The sequence below is a fragment of the Stegostoma tigrinum genome, chromosome 18 (genome assembly GCF_030684315.1).
Source record: "Stegostoma tigrinum isolate sSteTig4 chromosome 18, sSteTig4.hap1, whole genome shotgun sequence".
Lineage (NCBI taxonomy): Eukaryota > Metazoa > Chordata > Chondrichthyes > Orectolobiformes > Stegostomatidae > Stegostoma > Stegostoma tigrinum.
The window spans coordinates 52,237,656-52,253,035 of NC_081371.1; the positions used below are offsets into that span (position 1 = coordinate 52,237,656).

Consider the following 15,380-nt stretch of genomic DNA (forward strand, 5'->3'; position numbering starts at 1 on the left):
ATGGTTAGTCCTACTGGCCAAGTACAACCAAGTGAAGGGGGTACTGGGTAATCAGTATGTTCTCAAAAGTAGACCAGGGATTGGGCCAAGATCAGTATTGGGGTTTTGGGCAATGAACATCAAGGGGGAGGGGTGGGTTATCAGGGGACACTGCTATTTTGGGGAAAATGGGAATCTCATTTGTCGGCTTTGGAGCCAACACATCAGGATGATGGAGAGAAGGCTACGGCTATGAAGAGATAAGGGTTGGAGCTGATATAGCACGGAAGAGTACAAGAAATGTGTGGATTTTCATGAATGATGACCACCAGGGCTTAGATTGGGGAGGGTGGCGGGTGTGGGAAAGGGTAGATAATGAAGCTGGGCATGGCTATTTGGTAGGCCTGGTGTTTTGGGGGAAATCTCAGGATATTAAAGAGTTAGTTAAAAGGGTTGGGTGGGAACATGGGGAGGCTCAAAACTGGTGAGATTGACAGGGCTTGCAATCCAGAATGGAAGGTTGGCAGTATAACCACAAGAACCAGGTTGAAACCTGCAACGTACTGTCTCAAAGACAACCCAGAAACCTTCCACCTCCCCCCCGGACATCAACCACACTGTGAAGCTGTAAATGTTTTTTCTTTATTCATTCATGGCATGAGTACGTCACTGGCTGGGCAGGATTTATTGCCCATCCTTAATTGCCCAAGGTGCAGTTAAGAGTCAACCACATTGCTCCAGGTCTGGAATCACATGTAGGCCAGACCGGGTAAGGATGGCAGTTTCCTTCCCTAAAAGGCATTAGTGAACCAGATGGGTTTTTCCGATAATCGATAATGGATTCACGGTCATCATTAGATTCTTAATTCCAGATGTTTACTGAATTCAAATTCCACCGCCCGTTGTGGTGGGATTCGAAACTGGGTCCCCAAACCCTTATCTGTGTCTCTGGATTAACAGTCCAGCGATAATATCACGAGGCCAAAATAGCTGCACACAAACCCAGAGGGGGTAGAATCAGTGTGTTTTGTTGTTTTCTTTAGGGGCAGGTCCACTTGTGGGCAGCGTGAGTCCTTCAAGATTCAAAATTAAACACACCTTTCATTTTATCTCTCTGCATGTACTCTCAGGCATTGATGAATGATGTCAATTTGAAATCCTGGCCATAAGCGATGCTGACCATGGGACTGACCATGAAGGATGAATGGTAGTGATCTCTGTGAAGTAGAAGTGATCACAGGTGACCCTTAAATTGTCATCAGCAGTTGACAAATTGCCAAATGCATTCCAAGATCTCATATGCACCAGTACAAGGCATTCATTGGACCATAGCTGGAATAATATGTACAGTTCTGGATGTCATTTTAGAAGAAAGATGTGCATGCAACACAGAGAGAGCAGGAGTGATTTACAAGAATGGCTCCAGCATTGAGAAACTATAAAGGACAGACTGAAGAAGTTGAGAATGCTCTTCTTGGCGTGACAGTGGCCGAGAGGAGACTTGAGAAATGTTTTCAAAATCATGAATAGGCTGAGTATAGTAGAAAGGGAGAAGCTGTTCCCTTTTGTCAAAGGAATAAGAACAAGAGGGTGTAGATTTAGAGAGGTGTGCAAGAGAGGGAATGGTGTAAAACAATTTCATGTAGCAATGGAATGCAGTGCCTAGAAATGTGATGGAGGGGGACAATTCAATTGAGGCATTCAAGAGACCTTTGGATGATGAATTGAATGGGATCAACATACAGAGGTATGGGATAAAAGCTGCAGATTGGCACAGGATCACGATGCTTGTTTGAAGAGGCAGGGAGGGACAACAGGCCAAATGGCTTCTTTCTGCATCGAAGCAAAGAACAGTACAGCACAGGAGCGGGCCCTTCAGTCCACCAAACCTGTGCTGACAGATGATACTTTTCTAAACTAAAAGCCTTTTGTCTCTATGTGGTCTGTATTCCTCTATTCTGGGGAAGGGTCAATCGACCTGAAACATCAACTCTGACTTCTGCTGCTATACCTTTTCCACCAGCTTCTGTTTTTGTTTCAAATTTACAGCATCCGCAGTTCTTTCCATTTTGACTCCCTCCATTCTCCTCTGGTAGTGCAGGCCAGGCACTTACTGCCCTCTGTGTAAAAAAATTCTTGCCTCTCACATCTCCTTTGTGGGATGTGGATATTTGGCATTTCTTGCCCATCCCTAGTTGCCCTTGAGAAGGTGGTGGTGAACTGCCTTCTTTAACTGCTGCAGTCCTCCTGCTGTGGATAGACCCACAATGCTATTAGGCAGGGAATTCCAGCATTTTGATCCAGCACCAGGGAAGGAACGGGTGATGTATTTCCAGTCAGGATGGTGAGTGGCTTGGAGGTGGTGGTGTTCCCATATGTCTGATGCCCTTGTCTTTCTAGATGGAAGTGGTCATGGGTTTGGAAGGTGCTGTCTGAGGATCTTTGGTGAATTTCTGCAGTGCCTCTTGTAGATAGTACACACTGCTGCTACTGAGCGTTGGTGGTGGACGGAGCAGATGCTTGTGGATGTAGTGCCAATCAAATAGGCTGCTTTGTCCTGGATGGTGTCAAGCTTCGTGAGTGTTGTTGGGGCTGCACTCATCCAGACAAGTGGGGAGTATTCCATCACACTCCTGACTTGTGCCTTGTAGATGGCAGACAGGCTTTGTGGAGTCAGGAGATGAGTTACTTGCTGTAGGATTCCTAGCTTCTGTCCTGCTCTTGCAGCCACTGTGTTAATGTGGTATGTCCAGTCTCATCTCTGGGACTATGTTGTGTACCCTATAAACTCACTATTACAAAATCTGGAAAAGCTGGGTGTCTAGCTACCAACCAATTTCACTACTTCCTGGGCACTTGATGATCCTTGAGTGTCATATCCTGCAATGTAACTCCTGATAGGCAGGCACCATCCCCAGTGACAGGCATTGTAGTCCTGGACCTCGCAGTGGCTTATGATACAGTGTGGCACACTGGCCAACTTTCCAGGGTATTTTCAAACTATCTTGGGACAGTTTGTTGAAACAGATGGTTGACAGTTCCTTTTGGACGAGGGGAGGGAGGTGGATGGAGAAGACGGCCCACGGATAAGCACAGTGCCCAGCCCCAATGCTGTTTTGATATATTGTATCTTGCACTCTGTTCTGCTACCTGATGCACTTTATATGGTATGATATGCCTGTACAGCATGCAAAACAATACTTTTCACGGTATCTCAGTCCACATGATAATAATAAATCAAATCAGAGTGATTCATAGCCTGTCAACAATTACATTATAGAATCAGAGAATCCCTACAGTGTGCAAGCTGGCCATTCAGCCCATAGAGTCCACACCGACCCGCCAAAGACCATCCTACCCAGATCCATCCTCCTATTCTATCCCTGTAACTCTGGTTTTCCCAAGACTAATCCATCTAGCCTGCACATCCCTGGATACTATGGCCAATTTAGCACGGCCAATCTTTCATCGATGCTGATGACATCTATTGTGTCATCCAGGCTCCATTTTCAGCACCCTGGGCCAGATCTTTAAAAAGATGTTGCAAAGTTGATGGGACTCCAGGAGCACATGGGAGTCTCACTCTTACCCCCTCTGACAGCCAGTGTCTCCACCTCTATACTGCCAATGCCAGAAAAGAATTGCAGACCTACCCAGACTGTCAGAATGCAAAGCATGATCCCAAGTCAGCATACTTGGGAGTGCCCCTGGAAAGGTCTTTGGACTTCTGGGAACATCTAAAGGAAACAGCAGCTAGGGTCAAAACAAGAAACAACTTATTAACCACTTTGCTGGATCTGAGAGACTCTGCTGCCATAGTGCTCAAACATCAGTAATTGCCTTACCATGTTTCAAAGCAATGAAATATGAACTTGCTAGCAATCAGTCATCACAACCTCACATATCTTGTCAATAACTGAATGCAACAACGCTCATAAGTTTCCTAACTTATACTATGTATACCCACAATGTAGTATAACTATTTTTTCTTTATTTTCTCTATTTTTTGTACCTAAGATTAGTACAATGTACCTAAGACCGTGCCATGTGTTGGCGACATTTCACTGTACTCCTGTTCTTTTGTAGCTTGAATACACGTGACAATAAACCTAATTCTAACTGGAACCTTCCGTTCAACACCCTTCCCTCTGGCTCCATCAGCCCTCCCAACCACAAAATGGCAAAGACCTGCATCTCATTTGAAATTCTTCATGCTGCCCCTCTCTCTTAAACGAGATGCTCAGTCCACCCACCATCTCCGAGCACTGTACAAGGTAACTTTCCTGAAGACAATCACTTTGGATCAATGATAGGGAAACACACGTAAGTCATAGAATCTCTCAAATTTGGAAGTAGACCATTCAGCCCACACTAATGCTCTGAAAAGTGCCCCACCCCAATATCCTATCCTTGCATTTCCTACAGCTAATCCAATTAGCCTGCACATCCCAGAATTCTATGGGGAAATTTAGCACACCCAATTTACCTAAGCTGCACATCTTTGGACTGGGAGGAAACCAGAGCACCAGGGCGAGACCTATGCAGACACGGGGAGAAATGTACAAACTCCACAGAGACAGTCACCTGAGGGTGGAATCAAACCCAGGTCCCTGGTGCTGTGAGGTGGCAGTGTTAACTAGTGACCCATCATGTCACTTACAAGCTTTCAGTCACACACCCCAGCTTTGAGTGGCAGGTTTTAAACAAACACACCCCCACCCCCAGGGAGGGTGATCTTTGTTAAACAAGTTCGGAACAGGCCTGAGTCCCTGGGCAGTCAACCCAGGGCTGAAGCCTCAGTATAAACCGCTTCTGCACTTGTGCAGAGACACAAGCGTAGACCAATTTACTGAAGAGTATGTGGTGAATTAATCATTGTTAACATCACCAATGAGGCTGTCCTGTGGCTGAAATCCCATGCTAGAGACTTGGACACAAATCCCAGGTTGACAATCCAGGATAGTACAGAGGGCAGGCTGTACAGTTGAGGTGAAGGTGCCAGAGATAATGGGAACTGCAGATGCTGGAGAATCCGAGATAACAAAGTGTGCGGCTGGATGAACACAGCAGGTCAAGCAGCATCTCAGGAGCACAAAAGCTGACGTTTCGGGCCTAGACCCTTCATCAGAAAAGGGGGATGGGGAGACTATTCTGAAATAAATAGGGAGAGAGGGGGATGCGGACTGAAGATAGATAGAGGAGAAGATAGGTGCAGAGGAGAGTATGGGTGGGGAGGTAGGGAGCGGATAGGTTAGTCCAGGGAGGACGAATGGGTCAAGGGGGCAGGATGAGGTGGTAGGTAGGAAATGGAGGTGCGACTTGAGGTGGGAGGAAGGGATAGGTGAGAGGAAGAACAGGTTAGGCAGGCGGGGACGAACTGGGCTGGTTTTGTGATGCAGTGGGGGGAGGGGGGAGGGGAGATTTTGAAGCTGGTGAAATCCACATTAATACCATTGGGCTGCAGGGTTCCCAAGCGGAATATGAGTTGCTGTTCCTGCAACCTACGGTGGCATCAGTTGAAGGTGCCACCTTTCAGGTGAGACCGTAAACGAAGATCACATTTGCCTTCTCAAAAAACACAAGAAATAGCAGACCATTCAGCCCATGATGCCCGCACTATCATTCAGAACAATCGTGGTTGATCTTGGAGCCCCAACTTTATTTTCCTATCTGTTCTCCATCTCCCTCAATTCCCTGAGGCAACAGAATTCAATCCTTCCCAGCTCTTAAAAGTGTTGCACAATTGTGTACTCTTAATCACAAAACAAAGCACCTTTTTTCTGGAAAATCCCAGAGCTATTGTCCTTCTTTGGGAGACCTTGCTATGCAAACAAAGGCTGCTGTGTTTCCTATATTTTTCCAGACAATCGCTTTACAGGGTTCTGTGGTCAGGAAAGGTTCTATATAAATGCAAATGATTCAATTGTTGCAAGATGTCTCCATTGGTGATGTAGTCAAAGTTCAAGGTCAAACAGAAAGCCTATTCAATTGCTGTTGCCAATGCTGATACGGCACACAATAAGGTTACAGATTTCTAAGGAATGGAAGAAATCTAGGTGAATAAACAAATCCCAGAGAATGGACCAATTTTCTTTATTAGAAAGATACATCTAGAACAAACCAGAAGATATACTGAAATTGGTAATGTTACATGCCAGATGTACAGTACTATACACAAAAGTGCATTGTCACAACTGATTAACAGTACATTGTCAACGACTGCATTTTGTTTAAAACTAGAGTTGTTCAATGAGTGAAAATGGAAATGCAACAGTACAGAACAAGGCTCAAGTTTCTCTAAGAGTTTAAAGGCACTTCTGCATGTACATACCACAGATGTACACTGACACAATGGGGTAACAGCCGACAGTGAGGAAACTATCTGTAACTAAAATGGCAGTAAAGGATCCAGAGTTTGTCAGGCAGCTGGTCAATGGTAATTACCACTCAGTGTGTCTGTAGCTGTTATCAGTTCCCTGTTACAAATCCACTTAAACTGCAGCTTAAAGAAGCCTGGCCTTGGACTACATATTTTCCGTGATTGCACCCAGAAAACACTTGTCAAATTGATCATTTCCATATACACTTTTGCGAAATTTGGATCTGCTGTAAGCATTTCTTGCAATCCAGTATAATTATTATTTGAATATACAAATCCTGGGAGCAATGCAAAATTGCAGAATCCATTTTGGCTGATGTACATTTTGTTTCTTTTAAATTAATTTAAGTGAACTCTATACTACATATTCCTTAAAAGTACTACCACATTCTTTAAAAGACCACACGAGGTGGAAACTCTAAAATGTTTCGAAAAGTTCTAAATTTAGTAGATTAGGTTCATGGCAGATAGAAATGAATGTACAGAAATAATGTGCATCACAAGCTCATTAAACCACAGATTGGATGTATGTGCAGCTTTTCAATGACAATTGTCTCTGAGGTGGTTTTTGTAAAGGGCTAAGAGTTAGGCAGTTGTTTGAGTCAATAGACTGTGGCACTGTTGGGTTAATGTACCGGTGCACTATGCCACAGGGTGGTATAACACTGGCACTCCTTTGGTCATGCCGAAGTCGTATTCCAGTCTCAAAGTCAGGTCGAAGAGGACCACAGGGAACGAGCAAACAAAACTGTTGAGTCAGCGAAGTGACACCGGATATGACAGCAGGGTTGGAAACACAGATGTCAGTGTGTTCCTGGAAATGGTGTCAAAGGGCTTTAATGTGGAGGAGATCCCCTGGTGAACAAACCGTGTTTTTGACTTGTGCTACTTTCAGTGCGCATCACTGACCTCACATCAGACAGACAACAACGCAGGGATCATTGATCCGAAATCTATACAGAGGAGACAGGAGGTGATCACAAGGAAGCACATCTTGCAGTATCCCAAGGGATAAAATAAAAAGAAATGACCATTTTAACTTCTGCACGTTCACAAAGAGAGGAGAAGAACAAAGTGCTATTTGGAACGTACGCGTTTTCGGGATATTTTTAACCAATTTGTCCAGATGTTTTATGACGCACCTCTGGAGTAGATCAGACGTGAACCTCTGGCTTAGAGGTGGAGACGCTACCACTGCACCACATGGACAGACTTGCTGGCTGTTGCAGATAGAAAGGGTTTGGCCCATGGCAGTGGTTGATGTGCCCTTTCCAGAATAGGTACACAACCCTCCAGATGGAACAGCCAAGGCACAGAGGGAAGAACCACACTATTCAGTTCAATATAACCAGCAGAGGCAGTGCACGGGCCAAATCCTCTCCGTCACGACCTAGTGCCCTAAACATTTATGCTGAGATTTTTCTGCAGGTTTTAATACATATACAAACACCACGTTTATGAATCTTAAAGCTAGTTTTTGGAAGGAAAAGATCGGGATTAGTGAGCAACTTTTAAATCCAGATTGCTGTTGTTTGCAGGGATCTTGCCAATAATCAGATGTAGGGCTTGCAATGCAACTGAAAGAGTTATTCCAACCTACTAAAGCAGAAATTTTCCACAAGGAAGAGGCAGTAGGTCACCCAGATGAAATCTTGGAAAGAAAAAATAGCATTATTTTACCTGTACTGTTTTTTTTTAAAATCAGGCATTGTTTTCAATTCAACTATGGTTTCAGACGTTTTGAAGAGTTCACCTCCTTTCACTTCTGACCAAGATTAATACCTTCTTACAATGTACGGCAGGAATTATTTGGGAAATCTAAACTAGTCATCGTGGAAAAATCCAGTAAGATAGTAGAAGTGGGCTTAAAGATGAGCAGGAAATATCAGTGAAATGTAAACCAAGGATCTCTTTTGTGACCATGTAAACATGAGCATTTATATATAAATAAAAGCAAGGTAGGGAACTAAACTCTGTAACGTTGGGAGAAACTGTAAAGTTAGCCTTGTGGCGGGGAGAGGGGTTAACTTGGGAATTGACTTTGGCCAACACATAACATGGTTGACCTTGTACAAGCTGCCATTAGCTGTAACTTCCGACTTCTGTTCCCATGGAAATTTGCATGGAAATTTGGCTGGCATGATTTCATCCCTTTAACACAATTGATAAGGCATCCATTCAAAGCACAATAATGATTGACAATCCAACTTCCTTTCTCAGTTCCAATTCCACAGCCCGTGGTCCATTTGGAAGAGGCCAGCAGCGCTTTGGTGGACGATGATGAGAGACCACTGAAGGGTTGCAAAGACCGTGGACTATAAAAATCTACCACAGTCCAATTGTTGCCTAAGTGCAACTACTTATTCAAAGTCATTGCTGTGCGGAAGTCTGTCACAGGCCGTCGTGACACATGTTTACCCATAAAATTCCTGTTTTTCAAGAGAAAACTCCATTACCTGGGGAGGGGGGTGGGTCCATCTCGGAAATTTGGACTCCACCCAGCAATATGAAAGTTCCAAAGAACTCATTTCAGTGGTGATTCTGGAGCTTAACCAATCCCTCATCAACTTTCTCCACAGCTGGATGTGAGGCTCAGTGGAGAGGGCACAGTTGTGGAGTGAGGGGAGAGTGGATGGGTGGGTAGAGGATGGGGGCGAGGGGAGGGGAATAAAGATTCCAGAAGGTCAGCAATGACAGAAAGAAATCCACGCAGGCAGAGTGTCTCAAAACTGTTCAGAAATGAATGACATTGGGCTTAGGAAGAACCAGACAGGCTGGTCACCAAATAAAAATGGTAACTGGAGCTCAAGGACATGGGGGAAACATGCAAAGCAAACGAACGGTAGTCACACATAGGTCATTAAAAAGAATGAAGTGTTTAGAGGGATAAGGACAAATAGAACCAGTTTATTTTGGGAAACCAGGTCAGCATGGACGAGTTGGGCCGAAGGGCCTGCTTCCGCGCTGTACGACTCTATAAAACTGGGGCGGTGGGTTTAGTGTGTGTGAATTTCTAAAGGAGTAGGAAGACATGAGATGGATGCTCACTTTTGCCCTTGATGGTGTGGGGGGGTGTGTGTGGAATCCTTTACGTTCTAAATGTAAACTTCAAACCTTTGGCTTTGCTTACCACACCCAGTCTTCAATTAACTACACATCCCGCCTCACGGAGAAGGCTGCAGTGCTCGCAAATGCGAGGATGTAGGCGCAGGATTGATTTCTCAACGTAACCGCGTGACGAGGACAGGTGGCAGCAGCTTCATGCACGGTTACTCTCGCCGTCGCTTCCACTCATTTGCAAAGCAGTGCCACTGTGACACAAACCTGGCGCTGAGGCCGAAGGAATGTCAAATGGAACAGAAGGAGCGAGTAACGAGAGGCACAGCCACAGACTGTGGGCTGCTCTTCGACAGGCAGCACACCCAATCCCCCTCCCATCAGTTCCGGGTCAAAAAAAAAATGAAATGCCATCACGTTCCCTGCTCTTGTTTAAATAAATGGTCTTTCGAGAAGATGGGAAGTCCTTTCTCTAAAGCTAACTTTCTCTTTTCTTTTAAAAAAAGTTAACAGTTGCAGCATAAGTTTTCAAGTTGAGTTAACATTGGTGTCAGTCCCACATATAAACAGTCCAGTTTGAAAGGGAGATCAAATCCCCTTGTTAATTTACTACTGAGACATATATTCTAACACTGAAAGAATACAGCTCCAAATACAACTTTTAAAATGTCAGTATTCCCCTTCTTGTCCTTTGCCACCCATATCGATCCAAAACGGTGAGTTTTCAAGTCACAACAGCTTATTTACATGGTGCAGGATTTGTCTGTGGAGCTCTGGACAGTGGGCGGTGGTGCCACACTGGGGTTGGTCTTGGGGAGTACCAGTGGCTTGGGCCTGAGGGCGGGGGGTTTGAGCTGCAAGCCCATCCGGGGTGACAGGACAGGCTTGGAGGTGCCCACGGGGTCACTGGAAGAGCTGGTGCTCCTTCGGATGGCAGGGTCGACGCTCTTCAGAATGGCAGGGGTGTGCCCACCTCTCGGGTCACCAGGAGGGAGAGCGACTGGCGCGGTCTTCTTCTGCTCCAGGGTGTCTAGGACCACATCGGGAGCAGGCTTCACTGTGCTCTGACGTTCCAGCTCCCGCAACTCATTCAATGCAGTGTTCATTGTCTCTTCGATGTCCTGGCCGGGGAAAAGAGAAAAAAGCACTTTCTTTAAAAACCTTACCAGGGAAAAGTGATTTAAAAATCAAAGATTGCCTGAAAACCTGAACAGGCTTGGTCACAGAAAACCCCCTCCTCCCCCCAGTTAGTGACCAGACGCATCTTCGGTATCCTTCTGCAGAAGCACAAGCCCCTTGGGTCATTCTACAAGAACAAACCACGTGCTCATAGCGCCCTTAATGTTCCAAGGTATTTCACAGGAGCGTTGTCAAATAAAAGTTGGCACTCAGAACCCATGGCAGGAGATCGAAGCTTTGTTTGAGAGGTAGGTTTGAATAGGCTTGTTAGAAAGGATAAGAGAGAGGGGTGTAGAGCTTCAGGATGGGAGCTCCAGCGTTTAAGAGGCTTGAAAAACAGGAGTGATTAAATGTGGCGATCCTTAAGTGGCCAGAGACTGAAGACACAACCAGACTTTGTCCTTTCGCACACCATGACAAAGGCAAAGTCAACTATGGAAAATTCTGGAAGCTATAACCTGCTATTTCTCTTCACCGTGATAAAGAGGACAGAATCACTGGAGAAGTTAAAACAGTCAAGAATAACAGCTTTGATTTAAGGGGAGGTAATCTCCTTGTGCTACAATCACTAGACTATAAAGTCAGCATCTCAGCCAGTGTTCTGGGGACCTGGGTTCAAACCCTGCCACGATGGAACTTGAATTTAATAAAAAATATGGGATTAAGAATCTAATGATGACCAGTGTTGCTTGCTGGAAAAGCCCATCCGGTTCACTAAATGTCCTTTAGGGAGGGAAATCTGCTACCCTTACCTAGTCTGGCCTACATGTGACTCCAGACCCACAGAAACATGACTGACTCTTAACTGCCCTCTGGGCAATTACGGATGGGCAATAAACTAGCTAGTGAGACCCTCACGCTGTGAATGCATTTACAGAAAACAGGTGCATACACAAAGCAATTCAACCTAAAATTCCTCCTGACCTAAGGCACAGTAGTGATCTGGGAAAAATGATACTGAAGCTCATGGAATTTATTTTTGTAGAAAATGCAGGTTTTTACTTCAGTTGCACCCACGTCAAACAAAACTTTATGTGCATTGATGCACATTCCACAGTTGACAAAAGGGGTCCAAAAAGGGAATGTTTTCTGAATGGAGATGGCAAGAAGCTGGAGTCAGAGACAACACAGTGTGGAGCTGGAGGAACAGGAAAGTTGATGTTTCAGGTCAGGTTCCTTTACCTGAGGTAGGGTCCCGGCCCAAAACATCAACTTTCCTACTCCTTTGATGCTGCATGGCCTGCTGCGTTCCTCCAACTCCACACTGTGTTGTCTCTGTTTTCTGAATGGGATGTTCTGGTACAGACATTAAGAGTCCACACCAAAAATGGTGCAGGGAATACTTAACTATTACATAATCACTGTGGGAAATAAGACTGAAAAATAAACAAGATAGGAGCTCAGATAGGCCAACAGCCCCTCGAGCTTCCTGTACCAATCCACCCCATAAGCTCATCATTGACATTCACCCCACGTTACTTGATTCTGATGGTTCCCAAAACTCTACCACCCTCAATCTTTAACATATTCATCAACTGAGCATTTACAGCTCTCTAGGGTACGAAATTACAATTTCTGGAGTAAAGAAATTCCTCTTCTTCTCAATTCATAATGATCACGCACATTAGAATTTATTGCACATTGCTAAATGCCCTTATGCTGAGTAGTTTGCTAAGTCCCTTCAGAAAGGCAGTAAAGAGTTAACCACGTTGCTGTGGGTCTGGAGTCACATGTAGGACCCACGTGGTAAGGATGGCAGACTTCCTTCCCTGAAGGACATTAGTGAACCAGATGGGTGTTTGCAACAGTTAATGGTAACGTCATGGTTACAGAGTTTTCAATTCTTTATTTATTAATCTAGATTGATTATCCAATTAATTCCAAATATGTATTATGAATTGAACTTAAATCCGCCAGTTGCTGTGCTGGATTTCAGCCACAGACTTGGGATTATGACTCCAACGGCATGAGCAACATTTCCTGCTACATCTGACTCATGGCTTCCTTGTATCTAATTCTATAAACCAATTCAGATCAGCTTTGGATTCACAACATTAATATCTCCACTTTTGGCAAACCCTCTGGAAAAAGTCCATTAGAGCCGCAAATATAAAGATAGGTTTTAAGACAGATATAATAATTATTTAGATTTCCTCTTGCCAACCTGGGTTTTGAAGAACTTAATCATTTTCCAAGAAGAGATAGTAGGACCTGCAGATGCTGGAGAATCTGAGATAACACGGTGTGGAGCTTGATGAACACAGCAGGCCAAGCAGCATCTTAGGAGCAGGAAAGGTGACGTTTCGGGTCCGGACCATTCTTCAGAAAATGTAGAAGGGTCTCTACCCGAAACATCAAACCTTCCTGCTCCTCTGATGCTGCTTGGCCTGCTGTGTTCATCCAACTTCACACCGTGTTATTTTATTTTCTCAGAAATTTGCTTCCTAACCCTTAAGTCACACTTCACACATTCCATTCCAATGAATACAGAAAAACACAGCAATGCTCATCCTTGTAATATGAACTCCTTCACCCCAGAGACCCCTGTAATAGATTCTAGCAAATCTTGTATTCAAAAATATGTGTGTCGATATCACTAATTTATATACTCATGTAATTTGGAAAACCCTAGAGGGATTGTATGTTTTGTTTTGTGTGCTGCAGTAAAGGTTTGTGGCTGGTTTGGAACTCTCTTCACATGGGACAGATAGAATCCTGGAAAGATTGCTAACTTATCTAATGCTGCTACAAGTTGTCCACTTTGTCTCGAACCATCTATTCCTAACTTGAAGTGCACTAGTTGAGTTGGGACGTCATCTTGAGGTTGATAAAGATATCGGTGAGGCCTCTTCTGGACTATTGTGTGCAGTTCTGGTCACCCTGCTATAGGAACTAAGCTGTAGAGCTTCAGAAAAGACTTAATAGGATGTTGCCGGGAATGGAGGGTTTGAATTATAAAGGAGAGGCTGGATAGGCTGGGACTTTTCTCACTGGAGCACAGGAGGTTGCGGGATGACCTCATAGAGGTTTATAAAATTATGAAGGGAATAGATAAGGTGAATGGCAGGTGGCTGTTCCCTAGACTAGTGTGAGAGGAGAAATATTTTAAAAAAAAGACATGAGGGACAACTTTTTTAAACACAGAGTGGGTCGTGTGTGGAATGAACTTCCAGAGGAAGTGGTGGATGTGATTACAGTTACAATGTTTAAAAGACATTTCGATAAGTGCATGAACAAGAAATATTTGGATGAATATGGATCAAAAACAGGAAGGTGGGACTAGTTTAGTTCAGAATTATGGTTGGAATGGACTGGATGGACCAAAAGGTCTGTTTCCGCACTGTATGACTGACATTGAGCTAAGGCTGGTCATTGTGCAGATAGTAGTTTAACACACAATGCTTGTGTAGCGCGATGCTCTGAAATTTTAAACAGTTAAACTTTGCTGAGATGACTGAAATTTCCTTAAAGGTCCAACAAATTGGAAAGCAAATGTCTTAATTGCTGTGTTTCAAGTGTGCAAATATTTGGTTTGTTTTTAACTTGGAGTCTCATGTAGAATGAGGTGTAAAAGAATCCAAAGCTAGGAGGCCATAAACACAAGACAGGTGCTAATTAATCCATCAGGGAAGAAGGATAAATTTATTTCATCACAGCAGTGAGGATGTGTAATTCATCAGCACAGGAAATGGGAAGCAGCTGAGGTGAATGATGCAGACATTTTGAAGGGTAAACTTGACAGGAACAATTTCTTTCTAGCTCCTCTTGTACATTCCTGATCTCATGGGGCACTAACTCCAGTCTGACCAACCCTATTTGCCCCTGCCCCACAGGAGCTGCTAAGGCCCTTCACTCTGGAAATCCGCCCTAAATCTCGCCGTCACTTCACTTCTTTTAAGACATTCCTTAAAATTACTGCCTCGACCAAATTTGGTTTGCTGACCTACAGCTCCCCAGTGGTCAATGTCGAATTTTGTTTGATAACGTTCCTGTGAAGTGCCACGCGAGGCTGCACTGTGTTAAAAGCGCTACAGAAATGCAATTTGTTGTTCCAGGGTTTAGCCATAGCAACAGTTGACATACCAAGGCACAAAGAATGGAGGAACTTCGCTCTTTCTCTCGGTCCCCCAACGATAGTTCACTTTCCCAATGACAAGCTAACAAACAGTGACTGATTAATGTTCCAAGATAATAAAATGTGAGGCTGGATGAACACAGCAGGCCAAGCAGCATCTCAGGAGCACAAAAGCTGACGTTTCGGGCCCAGACCCTTCATCAGAGAGGGGGATGGGGGGAGGGAACTGGAATAAATAGGGAGAGAGGGGGAGGCGGACCGAAGATGGAGAGTAAAGAAGATAGGTGGAGAGGGTGTAGGTGGGGAGGTAGGGAGGGGATAGGTCAGTCCAGGGAAGACGGACAGGTCAAGGAGGTGGGATGTGGTTAGTAGGTAGCTGGGGGTGCGGCTTGGGGTGGGAGGAAGGGATGGGTGAGAGGAAGAACCGGTTAGGGAGGCAGAGACAGGTTGGACTGGTTTTGGGATGCAGTGGGTGGGGGGGAAGAGCTGGGCTGGTTGTGTGGTGCAGTGGGGGGAGGGGATGCAGTGGGGGAAGGGGAGATTTTGAAACTGGTGAAGTCCACATTGATACCATATGGCTGCAGGGTTCCCAGGCGGAATATGAGTTGCTGTTTCTGCAACCTTTGGGTGGCATCATTGTGGCAGTGCAGGAGGCCCATGATGGACATGTCATCAAGAGAATGGGAGGGGGAGTGGAAATGGTTTGCGACT

General features: G+C 44.8%; 1 protein-coding gene across 4 annotated transcripts in view; it reads right to left on the reverse strand.

Moving 5' to 3' along the window:
* Positions 1–6,056: 6,056 nt before the first annotated feature.
* Positions 6,057–15,380, reverse strand: part of LOC125460846 (SLIT-ROBO Rho GTPase-activating protein 1-like) — a 269,583-nt gene continuing 260,259 nt past the window's right edge. For all 4 annotated transcript variants that reach the window (XM_048548950.2, XM_048548951.2, XM_048548948.2 and 1 more), the window contains exon 22: positions 6,057–10,536. In XM_048548950.2, coding sequence (XP_048404907.1) covers positions 10,159–10,536 — 378 coding nt within the window. In that variant the 3' untranslated portion in view covers positions 6,057–10,158. The remainder of the gene's footprint in view (positions 10,537–15,380) is intronic.